Below are 17,957 nucleotides of genomic sequence, written 5' to 3' on the forward strand. Positions count from 1 at the left end.
ATATAAAACCCTAAACCTATAAATGAGCACATGTTATCGTGGGTACATACATGAAAAATGTTACTGATTATTTATCATATACTCATGCATGAAATGTATTGGATGAACCCTTTGAAAAGCGACTTTTTCAGCCAACTTCACGATCTTGACATGCTCCGTAATGTTGTTTTGTCACTGCCGGAAGTCAGAGCTCATTGACCGCCTCAAACTCTTGACCGTATGCGCGGTCTAGAGTTTATACATGTCTATGGTTAGCATGCCAACACAAGTTAGCGTCACGTGCTAGTGTGCTCGACAGTTGGCGTGGTAGCGCAAGTTTGCGTGCTAATCATGTACCATGCTAACATGAATTAACATTGCTAGCTAGTGCTGGCTAGATGCTTACGGTTGCTACTAGCATCAACTAGCAATGCTAGCTGTAGTTGGCAGCGAGAGGCTAATTTCCTCTTGAATTTTGTAGTTTTGTTTGTAATTGCACACGGTTTGATGGATCACAGTAAAGAAGTTGGTTCCCCCAAGAAAGAGATTGGGAGCAACTGGTCTATAGGTCACTTTACTTCTAATAAAATACTTTCAACAATGTAGATAGGATATTGATAACTGTTGTTGCTCCTGCTTTTGGACATTGTTGAGATTGGGGTTGTCAACCAGTGTTAAGCTTCACTGTAATGTTTTGTCGAGTCATAGACCATAGAGGAGGTCCCAGTTCTCCTTAGAGAAAACCTGTGGGGGCTTCATGGAAAAATGAATGAAAGCTGGAATCTGCGTAAAAAAACAACTCGTGTTTAAATCGACAACGGAAAAAAAAAAATCTAAATATCTATGTCTGGTTGTCATTCTGTCTCGCCAACATTTTTGGGTATTTGTTCCACCATCACTAAAAGTAATCCTGTAACATTTATCGGATATCAATTATTTTTCTTACAGTCGTAATCTGTTTCACTGCACTGAACCTGATTGCACAACACTACTTGTATTACAAATAAACCCACATTATTCTGGAACAGAAATCTTGTCCTAATGCTTCCAGCTTCCTATGCAGATGTCGGTTTATACAGTTTATCTGCAGCTCAGTTTTCTCATTCCTTTTGCTTTCCATCTCTGCAGTCACCTTGTTTGGTTTGCATTGAATAAAAACTCATTGGGGATTCTGTGTTTACGTTCAGCGCGCTTCCGTGCTCCTCACCGTGAGCACAGAAGCTTTTATAAGAACATCCTGTAACTCCTGGCGTGAGGAAAAGATGTACGTGAAGCCTCCCAGACATGTGAAACGTGTGAACTAATGCTATCTGTCAGTCCCATTTTGAAGGGCGATTTTCAACCGTTTGTCAGCGGGGTTTTCCTCCTCGCTTCCCTCTGGGCTTCGCTTCCCTCTAAGTCCACTGGTCCGTCTTATCAGCAGCAAGTGTTTACCTTTGGAAGGGTAGCCAAAGTTAATAGTGCTTCTCAAACCACATCCCTCAGCTGGATGGAGGTGAGGCTGTGTGTGTGTGTGTGTGTGTGTGTGTGTGTGTTTTTTTTTTCTCTCTCTATTGGCTTTGAAACCAAAATGTTGTACCTCTTAACATTTTATGAGCGTTCAGGCCTCGAGAGGTGGTTTTAGAACTAAGGTTGCAATTAGGGGTTAGTGAGCTGAACCTATCAATGAAGAAGGCTCCAAAGTAATTATGTAGAAATGTGTGTGTACTTCTGGTGTTTGAACCATGTGGCTCTGAACCGCACCGTGGGCACAAGAAAAAGAGACTTGGCAACATTTTACATATTTTCAAGGGTTAAATTGTGGTTGTAGGACAACATTAGACAATTGTTTTGTTGTTTTAGGTTAGCTCCGGGGGCTTGGGATTGTAATATGTCAGAGTTCGACAGTACGTACGTACGTGTGTGTGTGTGTGTGTGTGTGTGTGTGTGTGTGTGTGTGTGTGTGTGTGTGTGTGTGTGTGTGTGTGTGTGTGTGTGTGTGTGTGTGTGTGTGTGTGTGTGTGTGTGTGTGTGTGTGTGTGTGTGTGTGTGTGTGTGTGTGTGTGTGTGTGTGTGTGTGTGTATGTTGTATGTGTGTGTGTGTGTGTGTGTGTGTGTGTGACTTTTACATGGCAGTGACTGCTTGTATTTCTGTTCTGTGGGAAGACTGTATATCAAAGTCAGAGAGAGCACGGCGTCCACCGCCTGAGGCAAACACAGTATCACTTTAAGCTTGTGAGCTATCACACTGATCAGGGCTGAAATCAAAAACACGTGGCCAGGTTTACCTTCATCTGATACAGAATCCTGCTGCTTTCTGCAGAGTTTAACATAAGAGTCCACGGCGATAAGGAGGTGGTTGGGGATTCTCTACAAATGAAGTCTGAACTAAATTTCTCTTCTTTGACCAGTTAAAATGCCGGGTTTTAGCACAGGGTTTTCCTGGTTTCTGCGCCGTCTCTGTCAGTTTCTGTTTCTCGTTCTCGCCGTCTGTAAAACCACCCCGATGTTCCAGCTCTCATAATTGCACCACTCAATAAAAACACCGTGCTGTCACAACATGAGAGACGGGCGCTGAGAGGTAGAGATAGCAGCAGAGAGGCCTGTCTCACCTCTGTGCCGAGGCGCTCAGCCAAACACAACCAGGGTTGCTCGAACGCTGCACCGTGTTACGCAGCAGAGAACCGAGTCCATGGATGACCACAAATCCTCTTCAACCACAGTTGAAGTCTCTGCTTACTTCAGCAGAGCAGGAGGTTGGAGACCTTTTATGGCTTGCAGATTTGTTGTGGGACCCATAACAATGGACTTTTCTATGGTGGGTCAATCAGATTTATTTTAGCGTGCTTTGAGGTATTTTCATTGCCCACAAGAGCAGATTCCAGTCATTACTGTTGCGTAAAAACAATCAGAACGACTACATTTATTCCCAAGGAGCAAAGACCAGTATATTAAAATTCAATATTTGAGACAGTAAGATGGTGAAACATTACATTGGGTAAAGTAGACCCCATCTGGAGTGAAGCAACTGGACTGCAGAGAAAAGAATGTGTGCAGGGTGCTGGATGATGCTAATCTGATGGCCATGCAGTTATGCTAGCGATGTCAGAAGACAGCCAGCAGTTTTAGAGCAGATTGTGCAGAGTGTTGTCAATCCAGTGTTTACAAGACGAACCAGCAGATGCATCAGAAAGTTAAAACACTTTCAGGCCCCATTTAGTGTAGAAACGTAAAACTTTTGTTGCGTTTTGGGTGCCTGTTTACACGACAATGGTGCTTGGAACCACTGAAAATGCAACTTTTTGAAAACGGCTGCCAAAGCGTAACTTTTCAAAACCATTCTGACGTCTCTGTGAGAGGGGGTGGAAAACTAACTCTTTTGAAAGAGCTTGGGCTCTGTCTTCATGTCGATGGTGGATGAATTTGGTCATATGTCTTGGAAGACATTTCGCCGTATCCAAGTCCATCAGGTCATGCTGTTGAAACACTTTCAGTAACATGTTGGAAGCGTTCCTGTCAAACACGAGTTTATTTGTACTGTCCCACCACCTCCACAGAGGCACTTGGATTAAAGTTGCCACTTTGCACCACCAGCTGTTTAGTTTTAGACGCATTTGACTGGAGGCGTGCAGCATCACACCACAGCACAAGGAACAGAACAGGCCTGTTGTCTGTGTGATGTTGGTAAATTCCAAATAGCTAAAGTATGTTTGACAGTTGACGGAATGCTATAATTTAGGTAAAGATACTTTAAGTCTCTTAGTTCACTGCAATCTGCTAATATCCAGTTCCTCCTCATTCCGTACTTCTGGTACAAGGTTACTGTGACAAAGGTTTTAGCTTATGTTACTTCTGCATTCCCCAATCAACTAATGTCTGTTTCCATTTACTTGCTATGTTTTCTGAACAGTGAGTCACCCTCCCCCCCCTTTCTTTTTGGCTGTTCTTGCATAAAAGTAAACATGTGATCAAAAAGAGAATGATCCACAACAAGAATTTAAACTGAATATTATAAACTATGCAGCAATAATAGGAAGAATTATTTATAAGTGAGATGGAAGATAGAGAATTTATTGGATTCATGGTAACAGAACCAAGTAAGACAATTTGAAAATGTACACTATTATATAAGATTAAAAAACATTTTTTTTTTTTAGATTATTCAATCTCTCAAGATTATTGGTAAGTGGTAAAACTAAGAATAACGTTGGACAATTTTAAAATGTAGCTTCTTATGTGAATGACATTTGTTTTTCTTTATGACACTTGACGGCACCTTCCAGTTGAGAAAAAGTGTCATTTAGTGCACAGATGTTTTACTTGTGTAAAGGTTTCATTTCAGCAACTTGTCAGAATTCTCTTCAGTCCTTGATGAGAAATCTGCACGTTAGTGCGTGATTCTCTTTATGTTTTGAAATCGGAGAGAGGTTCCTTCAACTTTTTTCTTTGTGAGTGTCCAGGGTGTGGTTTAGGATTGGGTCGCTTAAGTTTCCAAGAGTAAAAAAATGGGGTTGCTCAAGAAATGGACCCAAATGGAAACTTCAACCAGCAATGGACATTTTCCCAGGTCTGTTCTTGAGTGTAGAAAGATAATTGTACATTAATATATTTGTCAGTGAAACTTTTCCAATATCAGAGCAGACAAAGCCTCATGTTCCTCTGTGATCTCTGGCGCCCCCTCGGGGAGCGTTGGGAAGCCCTGCTCTATAACGATTATGGATTGTGTAAAATGACAGACGTGCTATTCTGTGCGGACAGGACCAATTTCTCCGTCTCACTTTGTATACAGTTTTTGAGGGTTAATGAAACATTGTCACAGCTTTGAAATCGTCCATCAGCTGCTGTGTCCGTCTGTTTACATTTCGCGTGCGTGCTTTTAATGAAACCGCTGATGAGTGTATGTTTATCTGCCCATCAGAGCGTCTGCATCTAATTGTTTTTGAGTCGACACGTGTGTTGGCGAGCTTTCTTCCCTCTCGGTCCCGACAGATGAACTGTATCAGCCTCGCCGAGAGCTGGCCTTGATGAGGTTTAAACGAAAGCACGCCACTTTTTAAAAATTCCTTTGTACGGCTCTGTTTTCGTTTGGCGTGATCCGGCGGATGAAAGCAAACATGCCACATGTTCTGAATGCCTCATCAGTCATTCAGCGGCCTAAAACGAGGAGCAGAGGGCAGACGTGTCGCATGTGTGAAAGTATGTTCCCGTGCTGCTTCGAATGCCTTTCTGTTGCCCCTGTGTGATAATTAGGCAATGTTTTTCCAACTGGAGATTATTCTACGTATTTTTGGCTCGTCAACATGACGTGGGTTCGCGAATCTAATGCCTGTAATGAGAATTGAAATGCTGCATTTTTTTGTATAAAAACGTGCTTTTGTTGCATTTTTGTTTCAGAAAAGTTTCACGTTAACGTTGCAATGATGGAAATGGAGTTTTCATGTTGGGTGCTTTTCACTGTTTTTAATAATAAAACCACACACACGCCGTTGTTTTTCTCATCGGACATCCAAAATACGACGAAGGTTTTCCATTTTCACTTGAACATGTTGCCGTGTGAACAGGGACTAACTTTCTGCATTTGTTTTTAATGACAAATAGTACTGTCCAGTCTTGTTCTGTGGTTTCATAGTTTAGTCATAGTTTGTGCTTCAGCCACCATTACAATATCCACAATTTCATTAATCTGATGCCATGGTGGCTCACTACACCATCTTCAGGTACAAAATGGTATTGCTAGACGGCACTGCCAGGGGTGGCTTTGCAATGTCTCCCATTTTGTGGATTATTTAGTTGTTTTTTTTCTTCTATCTTATATGACGGTGGTGAGACCTGCTGTGATGTTTGGTTTGGAAGCTGACGCCATGTTAAGGACAAAAGGCCGAGATGAGGATGCTGAAAACTCATTGGAGCGATGGCCAGCATGGACAGAAAGCCGCTAAGGTTGAGCAATTCAGGGATGAAACGAGACAGACCCAGTTGACATGGTTTGGATGTTTGATGAGCAGAGAAAGAGGATTTATGGGACAACAGCCTTGGAGACGCTGAGATGGATTGCTCCCTAACAAGGCGAGGAAGCCCTCAGATTTGTTGGTATAGTGAAGGAGGACATGAAGATGTTTGGTGATAAATGAGGCAGGGGATAGGATAAGGTAAGGAGGCAGATGGTCCACTGTGGCGACCTCCACATACCTGAGAAGACTAAAGATATGAGAAAGCGGCTATAATACAATATTGAGGATATTCAGTTCCCTCGATAGTTTTTCAATATTATACTCGAGATCAGGGTTCCCCAATTCCAGGCCTGGAGGTACGATGTCCTGCAGGTTTTTGCTCTCTCCCAGCTTCAGCACACCTCAATCTGATGTTTATGTCATTGTCAAGCTTGTAAACAAGCCAAGTCCTCTTTACTTACTCTTATTGCATTCAGGTGCGTTGCAACTGGGAAAAACCTAAAACATGCAGGACACCAGACCTCGAAGCCTACTCTAGATTTACTGTGAAAGTGGAAATAATTCAGTGAAATCAGCCCTTCATTTATGATGGCTATTGATTATCCTGGTACAATTACCCCCTCGTCCTCCTCCTCCTCCTCTGATTTGATTCAGCCCAACTCGCTGCCCTCGCGGCAACGTTTTGCTGAGTTTGCATGCTCTGCTTCCTGAGCTACTGGAGCAGGAACTGTTTACATGCCTTTCTCAAATGTACCTAAACGGCAGCTTTCCTGGCAGACGAGAACATGACCAACGTAGCTCGCACTCCACTTTCTCCCCCCTCCTCCCGCTCTCCCACTTTTCATCTCAGCCCGCAGAAGCGGCGAGTCTTGCTGGTTTCTCCCTCAGGGGGGGTTTGAGGCGACGCGGGTCATATACTTCGGCTGTCGTTAGCCTGAGGAGGGAATGAAGCCTCCACCAGCTGAGAGTCAACAAACAGCCAGGTGTCATCTTAGTGGGGAGTCAGGTTTTTCAGCACAGTACGAACTATTACTTTGACTTTTCTGGATCTGATACAAAGAGGAATGTGTGCGCAAGTCTTTTCTGGTGCATGTGAACCACAGCAGACTCTCAAAGTCAGCGCCCCGTATCATCAGTTGAAAACAGGTTTGTAAGCTGACAGTTGCTGAAATTTGTCTCTTCGTCTCTCTGTTTGTCAAGCAGCTGAACAGCGGCCTCCCAGTAGCAGGTGTTGATCCTAAACTTACACGCAGTCAATGTCTTCAACACTTAAACGCATCACTTTGCCTCATTACGGTTTAATGTTTTGATGGCGGAGACCTCATGTGTTTCTCCTCTTGTCCGCAGGAGGAGTACAGGGCAGAAGGCATCACCTGGCACACCATCGAATACATCGACAACAGCGGCTGCCTCAACCTCATCAGCAAGAAGCCCACAGCCCTATTTCACCTGCTGGACGAGGAGTGCAAGTACGTCACCCAATGACTGACACAGACCGATCGTTTCCTTTTCCCATCGCCCGCCTATTAAAACAAATGAAAGACATGGCTTGTTAAACTAATTAATTAATATCTTTATTTCACTTGGTAGTTTTATAGTTTAGAGTCACCCGAGTCAACTTTGTAAAATGTGTAAACGTGAAAATAAATTGCAAAAACTATGTTTTCTCTCGAAACCTTGCTGTGTAAATGGAGCCATAATAAGGATAGGAACAAGTTTTGTCATTCGAGTTATTTTATTGAATAATTACCGAATACAAAATAGAGGCTCATCTGCCTACAGTTTGCTCCTCCACTTTACAATTTTACTCAACAAACCCATGGCAACATCTTCTCCACCCACAACTTACTGTGTAAAACATCGTCTCCATATCACACGGCCTCTTCATTCAGTGTACAACACCTATGAGTATTGGCCAGTTTACTGCTAAAACATAGAGTGCTGGAAGCCATCCATCCATCTTTTGCATCTTTTACCATGTTTGGGTGGCAAGAAATTGGAGCTAATCCACACTGACATTGGTGGAAGTGCTGGATTTCCGCTGGGCAGGTCTCTGTTGTGTGTGCCAGACAACCATACATGCACACGTTCACATTTTTCACATCATTTACATCTGATGCTTAACCCACTGAAAGCCTTCTGTTGATACTCTGCCACGAGCACACACAGAACATGCCAACAATTATCAACTTCTCGTGGTAACAGTGAAGTACTTTGGTTGTGACTTAATTTGTGGCACTTTAACTGTAAGATGACCCCTTCCTATAAATATGTACGAGCTTGTGTGTATATCTTGTGTTGAGCTCCTCTTGTGCCACTGCTCTCTGGTAGGTAGCCAAACCTGTATAATTGTGGTGGCATGCTTTGTTGGTTTTGATTACCCTACATGAGCACGTCTCTCATGCTTCCAGTAAATCGAGGAGACGTCCAGCTCCCCGTGCAGCTTTTTGGTCATTAGTCTGATTGATACCAGCACTGGGACTCGTACCAGGATTTAACTTGAGCAAAAAGACTTACCGATTCCCCCACCATTACTGGATTACCTGTTTCTCTTCCTCCTTCTATTGCACTGCAGGGTCAACCCTTTACCTCAGCGTCGTTCTCCCCCATAAATCAAATTGAAACCCCCCGTTGCATAAAAACAACATTAAGCTGTGTGCGCACAACCGTATTTATCAATGTTAGCTGTCATCCCTCTTGCCACTTAGTGAAGCTGGTTCATCTGGATCTAATAAAGTCTGGTATGGACCCAAAGCCAGGGATGTATTTGCCTGACGAGGGCGGTGGCGGGGGGCATTTTTGGAAAATTCGGGTCATAGGGGGAGCCGTAAAAGAAAAAGAAATAAAGGAGGGGGGGACAGGCGTTCTCCTGGGGGCGACACTGCCATAGGAAGGAGCTTCGTGTTGACTGATTACTGAGAAAGAAGGAAAGACGCTCGGAGATCTCATCATTCACATTTAGCGGAGCTCGCAGGGCTGCGGGGCCGCTGCAGGGGCGGATTGAGTTACTGCAGAATCGGGGGTGAGCGTGGGGGTCCATTTCTACAGTAACAGCATCAAGCTGTCGGCCCCCTGTGGATATACTTTCGCCAGCAGAGTGTTTCAGGTGCAGGGAGGAGAGGTTCGGAGGAGTTTAGGAATGCTGAGAGGAGAGGTTAGAAGAGAGAAGCACAGATGAAAACAGAGTTTTCGCACCCATGAGCATGTTGGACTGGGACAAAAGTGCTAAAATGTGATGGACACGTCCACAAGTCTTGTGGAAACTGAAAGCCAGTGCGACAGTGACGCACTAAAACCAGGTTCAGTGGCAGTGTGGTGCTGAGCATACATAGACGGGTGGATCACACCTTGGTTACACTGTTCTTGTCACACAAGCATTGTCCCGAGTGGAGAGCATGCCGTGGAGTTGTTTGGCGGAGTATTTGCTCCGATCTGCTTGCAGGATGTCCACGTCCGTCTCCTTCGAGGATTAGCACACATTTAGGCATGTGGCGGCGGTAACATCATTATTGACACAAGCGTGACATGAGGACAGGATGTGTCAGGACCGTGCACTTCCCTTCATTCCAGATATGTGAGCCGTCGTGCCAAAACACTGTTGACAGTTTCAGCCGTCACTTTCACCGCCGCTTTAAAGAGAGCCGGAGACAAATCTACATGCAGCATTTTTTAAGTGTTTGCTTTTTTTTTTTTACTCGTGTTTTAATTTTGCTTTATTTTTGTATTTATTTATGCTCTCAATTAACAGCGAACCAACTGAGATCTTGAACAGATTCAAGTATTTCGGGAGTGTGTTCGACTCCTGACATTAACACTGAATTTATCCTGAAGCAAAAACATCGGAGCCACTCTTGTAATGCCAGTCAGGAAGTGTTGTGATATAAAAATGTTAAATATATTTTAACTTTTTTCTATATTTGTTGGTGTTTTAAGAAATACTTCATCCACCATCAACCTGGACTTGAGAGAGTCAAAGATGTTGCCTCTTTAGATGGTCTTAAGGTTCATTTTCATCATTCAGGTGGAGACCAAAGCTTCTTATAATCTATACAAATCTTGACTGGAGGCTGATCTGTGTCAGTCAGATTCCCTTCTAATCTACAGCACCTATACAGTCTTCAGTTAAAATTCTGCGTGAAATTTGCTTTTTTTTAATGGCTTTTATACTTTTAATGTCAATCGCAGTAAACTGTGTGGCTTTAAACATGCAACATTGAAACACTTTTAAATTGTTGACATATTTACCAAGTTGTTACGTCAGCCATTATCCCTTTAAAAGTTTTGTCTTATGGATGCTGCATGTAGATTGCGGGTGACTTTATTACATTACGTGGCAGTAGTGTCACTGTTGTACTATTCTTTTCCAGTCTCGCTCTTTTGAACTTCTGTCAGAGATACTGTGATCCTCCTGCCTCTCTTCTATTTACTGTCTCATTTCCCATTCTGATTGGACTGAGGACAGACCAGATGTTTTAGTTCAGGGGCCACATTCAACTCAATTTCTTCTAGAGTGATGGGACGGGTAAAATAAAGCCATAGTAACCTTTACATATTTTATTTGAGAATACGTGATAAATATTTTTGCAAAATCAATTAATTACTACAGAAAACTACTACAATCTCATCATAAAGCCAATATTGATGATGCCATCTGGCGCAAAATTAAGGTTGCAAATGGGCCAGAAAATGTCAGGCAAATTTCCATGGGAACTTAAGCTGGGGAATTTTGGAAATATTAGTTATAATTGATTGCTTTGTCTCTGCATCCATGTAGAATAGTCCATAGCCACATCACGATGCATGTAGGGGGTGTGGTGTCAACCGCCCTGCAGTGAGCTGTGTGCTATTTGCATGAAATCTGGTTTGTTTGAGCCACGATTATGCAAAAATATATATTTCCCTAACTGTTGAGGTTTTTCATTAAGAGTCAAACTTCAATGTAATAAATCTGGTTTATTTCCATAAATTCCCATGGAAAGTTTCCAACTTTGAAGATTATTGGAATTTTGCAAAATACAGTGAAATGTCCAAATAAACTCCCCAATATAGCTGTTGCATTCTGGCTGTTTTTCTAAACTCACCCTGACAGCATGGCCTTGGGGCTAATACTAGTCCGCCATCTTTTATGGCAGCATCACCGATATCTCAGCTCAGGTTTCAGTTTGTTCTTAACACGTTGTTGAAAAAAGAATCAATATTTTCTTGGAATTGGAGCCTCTTGCAGTCCAATTTTGACCCACGTGCTTTATGTTTGATACCCCTGGACTAGATGATGGATTGACTTGACGGGGTAGTCTGAGCTTGCGGGTTGACCCACTAACTTCAGTCTCACAACTGTGCTTTCCTTCTATGAGCTCAACATCTAATGAATGAAGCCTGATGAAATGTCTTGTCTTTCCAGTTTCCCTCAAGCTTCCAATCAGACCCTGCTGGATAAGTTCAAGCGTCAGCATGAAGGAAACAGCTACATCGAGTTCCCGGCTGTCATGGAGCCCGCCTTCATCATCAGACACTACGCCGGTAAAGTCAAGTACGGTGTCAAGGTGAGGCGAGAGCATGTGTGTGAATACGTATCAACATTTCACACTCGAGTGTTTGTTGTCGTCACACATCAGAGTGGTGCTACTGTAAACAGCCAGCTGGTGGACACTGGCATCCCATCACACCTTTATCAGTTTGTTTTTAGAGTGTGTGTGTGTGTGTGTGTGTGTGTGTGTGTGTGTGTGTGTGTGTGTGTGTGTGTGTGTGTGTGTGTGTGTGTGTGTGTGTGTGTGTGTGTGTGTGTGTGTGTGTGTGTGTGTGTGTGTGTGTGTGTGTGTGTGTGTGTGTGTGTGTGTGTGTGTGTTGCCACGTCATTTAAAAGGGCAGGTTCCACTAAAGGATCATGATGAGCTTCTTTCTCCAAACACAGAGACAGTCATGGTAAAAGAGCATATGTTCTTTAATTAAGTTAAATCTGATAAAACTAGATATACTGAGGTTTTGGTTTTTTTAAAGAGTGAAAGCTCTGAAAGTTGCTCAAAGGTATGAAAATGAAAAATTTTGACCAGCTGGTTGTGTGAGCTCAAAACATGTTTCTTCAATTTCTTTTACTTTATTTATTCATTGCCACACACACACACACACACACACACACACACACACACACACACACAGATTAAGGAACATGTCAGGTGTGTCACTCTGCCGTGCTATATTTGAATGTGGCCGCTCCCTGAGATGTCAGTAAAACAAAAGCCTTGTGGGTTCTAAGCTTTGTGGTAGAACCCCAAATCTAACATCGGAATCCTCTTCTCTCTTCACTCTGTAGCCTCTGAAAGTCTCCTGCAGACCGACTTGTTGTTCCCCCCACCTCTTTTTTTTTTCTCTCTCTCTCTCTCTCTGCAGAGCGATCTAATTCCCCATCCGCTTTCCAGCTGCGTTTTGATAAGAAGCACATGTGCTGGAGCGGGCCGAGCGTATTGTTGTTTGACTGCATGATAGAAATCCATAACAGCTGGTTATCATGGCGGTGGAAAAGTATCCCGAGGAGCCGATGCGGCGAGGCCGACGCGCCCGACGCTGGCTCGGGTGTGAGCGCACAGCTGACTCGTATCATACGGAGGGAGAGTATGTTGAAGGGTTTATAGTTAGTGGCTCTGTTATTATAGCACAGCTTCAGTTGGAATATTTCATTCTTTCCAGACGGACGGGGCAGAGGACACGGGGTGTGTGTTTCTGTGCTCGTATGGACGCGATAGAGGCTTTTCTTCACCTCGTTTCGACATGAAACAAGAGGTGGAAGAAAAACACAAGCTGTTACGAATTCACCATTTGTGTGGCTAAAGAAAGAAGCAACGGCTTACCATTTTTATGCCAAAGTTTAAAAAAAAAAAAACAAGATTACTACCAAATAAAAAAATCAAGAGCATCAACACTAGAATTAAACGTTTGTTTTTATAATGTGTGTGGCAGAAGACTGAAGCAATGTTGTTCCAATTCCCTTACAGAAAAGGTCAAACTATTTTATTTCTATAGTGCCAAATACAGCACAGTCATTTTAAAGCACTTTTACTGAAGATGGTAAAAAGCAAAAGCATCTTTAACCAGAACAGGCACTCGGTAGAGCGCATATCTTCGCTAACGCCATGTTTCTTTGCTGAACCGGATTTCCATTGCTCGCATGTTAGCCGTTAGCTCCTACCGACAGTAAGTGTCCTGTCAGATAGCAACATCACTGTGTGAAACACTGAACGGGGGCACACAGATAAACCACTGCCCGAGTCAGTGCGCTCACACCAGTGTTTCTGGTTACTTACCGAACCGAGAAATCATCTGCGAGCTCTGGAGTGGAGATAGCGGTGCGCTAGCTGGCGGCTAACGGCAGCTCCCTCGCTGCAGGCCTGACTGACTGACGGACCTCCAGTGTGTCCACAATGTTTACCTCTGTTTGAGCCCCAAATCAAACCCTAATCAATTGGTCCTTGGTTGATGACAAATCATCCCTGAAAATGTAATGCAATATGGGTCAAGAGTTTTTAATGAAAGGTTGTTAAAATACATACATACGAACCAATAAATAAATGACTACAAATGACAAAGCATATAACCTTCGCTACCATCTTTTGTTGGCGAAGGTAACAAGAAGAAACCTGCAAAACCAGACTCGGAGGTGGAGATGTTCTGTTGTTCCAGTTGGGGTTCAGGGGTAGAAGTCAGAAAAGGATTTGGACAGACATATTTAAAACTTTATTCAGCATAAAGGGTGACTCTGCCTCAGTCTGGTTCTGCAGAAAGTCTGTATTTCTGAGTCTGGTCCTGCAGATTTCTTCCTGTTAAATTAGTTTTTCCTTTCAACCATTTATTATACCTGGTCATGTATGATTGATGCTTTTCCTCTGGGAAAGTGCCTTAACATGTTACCATCAGATCTTTTTACTGAAACAAGGAACAACTTAGTGAAAAGATGATTAAAGAGGAGAAGATGTTTCTGTTCAAATGTAGGAAGTAAAAGTAAAAGCTCGTCAGAAAAATAAATTCCTTTCCTTTGAAAAATGTACACAAAGTCCACCACACAAATGCGGTGTGTGTGTGTGTGTGTGCGGAGTGTTGTGAAATGTATTGGCAGTGACACTTGAGAGAGTGGGGTACCATGCACAGGAAGAAAACATTAATAAGGACGTTTTCACAGTTTGTGTGGCCTGAGACTGAATCCCTGTAACTATGGAGTAAACGCCGTGAAGCATTTGGCCATAAATCGTTGAATTCTCTGCTGCCAACTGGCGATTCACTGCTTATAAACATTAAACTTCCCAGCGCAGACAATAACACATGCCATTGTTTGTTGGTCTTCTCGAGCTGTACGGCTTTCTGTTTAAATAACTAATATGCTTTTTGTTTACAGCCACCAATTTGAAAACGCAGCCCGCCAGAGCGATTACAATGAGAGCGCAGTGAAAATACTCCCGACTGTTACCGTTTTCCTTCTCTGCCTCCATCAGGACTTCAGGGAGAAGAACACGGACCACATGCGTCCCGACATCGTGGCCCTGCTCAAGAGCAGCAAGAACGCCTTCATCTGCAGCCTGATGGGAATCGACCCCGTGGCCACCTTCCGCTGGGCCGTGCTGCGCGCCTACTTCAGGGCTCACGTGGCGTTCAGGGAGGCCGGCCGCAGACACACCCACAAGAAGACCGGTGAGGGATCGTTTTCCAAATCACTGGACAGAGGAGCAGTTCCCCGAGCTCTGTAGACGAGAACAAAGTCACCTGCTTTCGGCTTTAATTACCAATATGTCACGACAGACTGCTACCGTATATTACCAAGCAAAACGCACAATACGCTGCAGTATGACGCAATGCGTTATGATCTCATACAGTAAAATGTGTCATGAGAAAATAGGTTAGATTCCTCTAAGAAAACGCATTTCAGTTCAGGAACCACTCACAGCACAATTTCATCTTGAGGTGGACTAAACCTATAAAATAGTGCCATAATAACCTTTACATTTAAAGTTTGAAGTGTTTCTTTGTTGTGTAGTAGGGCAGTGGTTCCCAACCTTTTTTGACCAGTGTACCCCTTGAGCTGGTTTCCATGTGAAAAGTACCCCCTCTCTCGTGTGTGATTATTCGCCTTAATGTGTACTTATATTTAACCCTTTGTCTTTCTATCTATCCAACTGCTCATTTAAATAAAACAATTATTGTGAGTGTAAAAACATACCTTTTAATGAGACACTTGCGCTTGCTTGTCTTTCATAAGTCTTTCATAATTCCTTTTTTCACTGGGCTCCCCTGTGCCTGCGTCCGAGGCGACGGTAGCAGTAGCGGTAGCTGGACGTTTACTCCTGCCTAGCCATGCATCCATGTTTACAGTCGGTATGCAGCTAGAGTTAGCTAGCTTCGCGAATCGTGCGCGCCCGCAGCAAGAACGTGAACTTTTTTTTTTTTTTTTTTTTAAAGCGCGCCACTTTATAGTCTTTTCATATTATGTGCATTGTAGTGTTACAATCACTGTGGACGAACTGCTACTCATGGAAAATAAACGTATGGCCTTACTAAAATTCATGATATAATACAATATAATATAGTATATTTTTTTTTTTTGTGTGTGGATACTGTAGGGTAATTTATAATCTTTCTGCGTACCCCCTGCAATACCCTCGCGTACCCCTAGGGGTCCGTGTACCCCCGGTTGGGAATCACTGTAGTAGGGTATACATGATGGGGGGAAAATATATATATATATATTTTCACAAAACCAAACGGTTACTAGCAAAAATTACAACAATCTCCACATGAAGCCAGTTTTTATGAAACCTTCTGGTGCAAAATACGGCTTTAATTACGGCTTTAACGTGGAAACGTTGGCTTTGATGCTAATGCTAGTCTGCTCGCGTTCATGGCAGCATCACCAAAATCTCAGCTTGGGTCTCTGTTGTGTTGTGTCCACTAGTCTTAAGAAATTTGTTTAGAAAAAGCACGCTTTATTTGAGATTGTTTTTTAATTTTCTTAGTCTTTTGGCCAGATTGGAACCAGTTTTGACCCACAGGCCTTATGTTTGACACTCAGCTGCCGTTCTTATTAATATCTTCAATTTATTTAACCACCAACTTTAACTAATGTGCCATACCTATTGTATGATGCTGTACAGTACAATACGATATGACACGGGACAAAAAAAAAAAATTACAATATGAAGATACAGTATCGATTGTCTGTTTTATGAAATTTGAACAAGTACACTGAGGGGAAAAAACCTGCTAATTCTGACTGACCTGAATGAATAAACTGTGCAGTGTCATTATAGCAACCCAAATCCTTCCCTCTTTGTAATCGTACAGATTGATGGCAGGGGTTGTTCTCAACTTTTTCACAGTCTGTAGAATATTAAGAATAAGGCGTGCTTGTATTGTTAGTGCTGATTAATGTAAAATTGCCATTATAATAGCAATCAGCCAGGGTACATGTGACTCCTCCTGTAGATTTCACTGTGGAGGATTGAAGTCATGCGACGCTCCAAACGTACCCCGATTAATTGAATTTTTCTTTTTTAAAGTTTCAATCTTTTTGAGACTTGTTTTATGTGCCAATTATCAACCGTTGAACTAACAAAAGTGCATTGGACACATACTTAATAATGTGTTTCTGGACCGTGTGTTAAGACATTGTCCACGGTTCTGTTTAATTTCCTTAATTCAGCCACGTTCTTTGCAGATCTAGAGATGAAGAAAAAGTTTCAGCAAGATGGTTGGAACTTTTTTTTTAAGTTTTAACCAACGAACTGAACTACTGTGTTTACAATTGTTTTCCCTTGTGATGTAAAGCAAAGAGACCTAACTTTAGAAAATGCTGTCTTTCGCAGGCAACGATGCACCAGTTCCCTGTGCTGTTGTGAAAACTGTCGACAACTTCAGCTTCCTTCACCACCCGGTTCACCAGCGGAGCCTTGAGATCCTACAGCGATGCAAGGACGAGAAATACAGTGAGTAACTCCACAATGCTTGAGGTGTAAAGCAGCTTCTGTAAGGAGGAAAACCTGCAGCAAAACAAAACAGGTTTGTGTGCAGCTGTTGTTCCTTCTCAAAAACTCCCAGTCGCTAAAAACACTAAGACGGTTTTCATGACTGTTCATTTTCATAGAAATTCCATGCTGAATGGGCCGAACTGCGAGAATAGTGCATTAATAACCTTTAAATTTAAACTTTAACGTTTTTCTTTGTTGTGGTGCAGAGTATACATGAGCATTTCTATATTTTCACAAAAGCTATGACTCTGGAAATTGACTCCAATCTCAACATAAAGCCAAATTTAATAAAACCTTCTGGTGCAAAATAAAATGGAATGTCCCAAAGAAATTTCTCGCATAACTGTTGCATTAAGAGTGTTTTTACAAACTCACCCTGACAGCATGGCTTTGAGGCTAGTCTGATAGCAACGAGCTAAGTAGTTTTTATGGTCAGTGTTGTGCTCACGACTCTTGAGAGATGTGTTAGAAAACAAATAAACCAATCTACATTTTAAATATTTACAATTTTCTTGGTGGTTTGGCCGGATTGGAGCCTGTTTGGGCCGGTTCACATTCCCTTGTTTGATCCGAACCAGATTCTCTTCAGGGAAAAAAACGTTTGGTTTGCGCAACGTGAAAACGCCTGCGAACTCTGAACCGGAGCTCACAAGCGATCTCTGGTCCTCTTCAAATGTGAGGTCTCACTTCATTTACAAACAATCCTTCCAGTTGGCCGGGTGAGAGGACGTGATGTAGTGTGCAATATTCCGGGTGTCAAACAAACAAAGCTAACCGCGCGAAATCAGAAGAAGCAGGCGTAGAAAGAAAAAGTTGGAAAATATATCGCAGCCAGACGTGCAGCAGAGAGGTAGAATTAAAGAGGAAGAAATAGTGAGAAAGGCGCTCATTGATATCTTTCTGAAGACTGTATATCATCAGTTGTTTGTGGCTACCCATTAGCCACGAGCTAACAAGCTTAGCCACCACCGGCGAAAGTGACAAGCCAATCAATGAGCCGTGTTTCTTTTTTACTTCCTCTCAGGGTAGTGTTTGTTTCAGG

General features: G+C 42.7%; 1 protein-coding gene across 2 annotated transcripts in view; it reads left to right on the forward strand.

The window, feature by feature from the left end:
• Positions 1-17,957, forward strand: part of LOC308136343 (unconventional myosin-IXAb-like) — a gene marked incomplete at its 5' end in the record, with an annotated part of 120,383 nt that overhangs the window by 72,689 nt on the left and 29,737 nt on the right. For both annotated transcript variants that reach the window (XM_080504659.1, XM_080504660.1), the window contains 4 exons: positions 7,257-7,378; positions 11,311-11,452; positions 14,390-14,585; positions 16,754-16,873. In XM_080504659.1, coding sequence (XP_080360785.1) covers positions 7,257-7,378; positions 11,311-11,452; positions 14,390-14,585; positions 16,754-16,873 — 580 coding nt within the window. The remainder of the gene's footprint in view (positions 1-7,256; positions 7,379-11,310; positions 11,453-14,389; positions 14,586-16,753; positions 16,874-17,957) is intronic.

The sequence above is a fragment of the Blennius ocellaris genome, assembly GCF_963422515.1.
Source record: "Blennius ocellaris genome assembly, chromosome: 11".
Taxonomy (NCBI): domain Eukaryota; kingdom Metazoa; phylum Chordata; class Actinopteri; order Blenniiformes; family Blenniidae; genus Blennius; species Blennius ocellaris.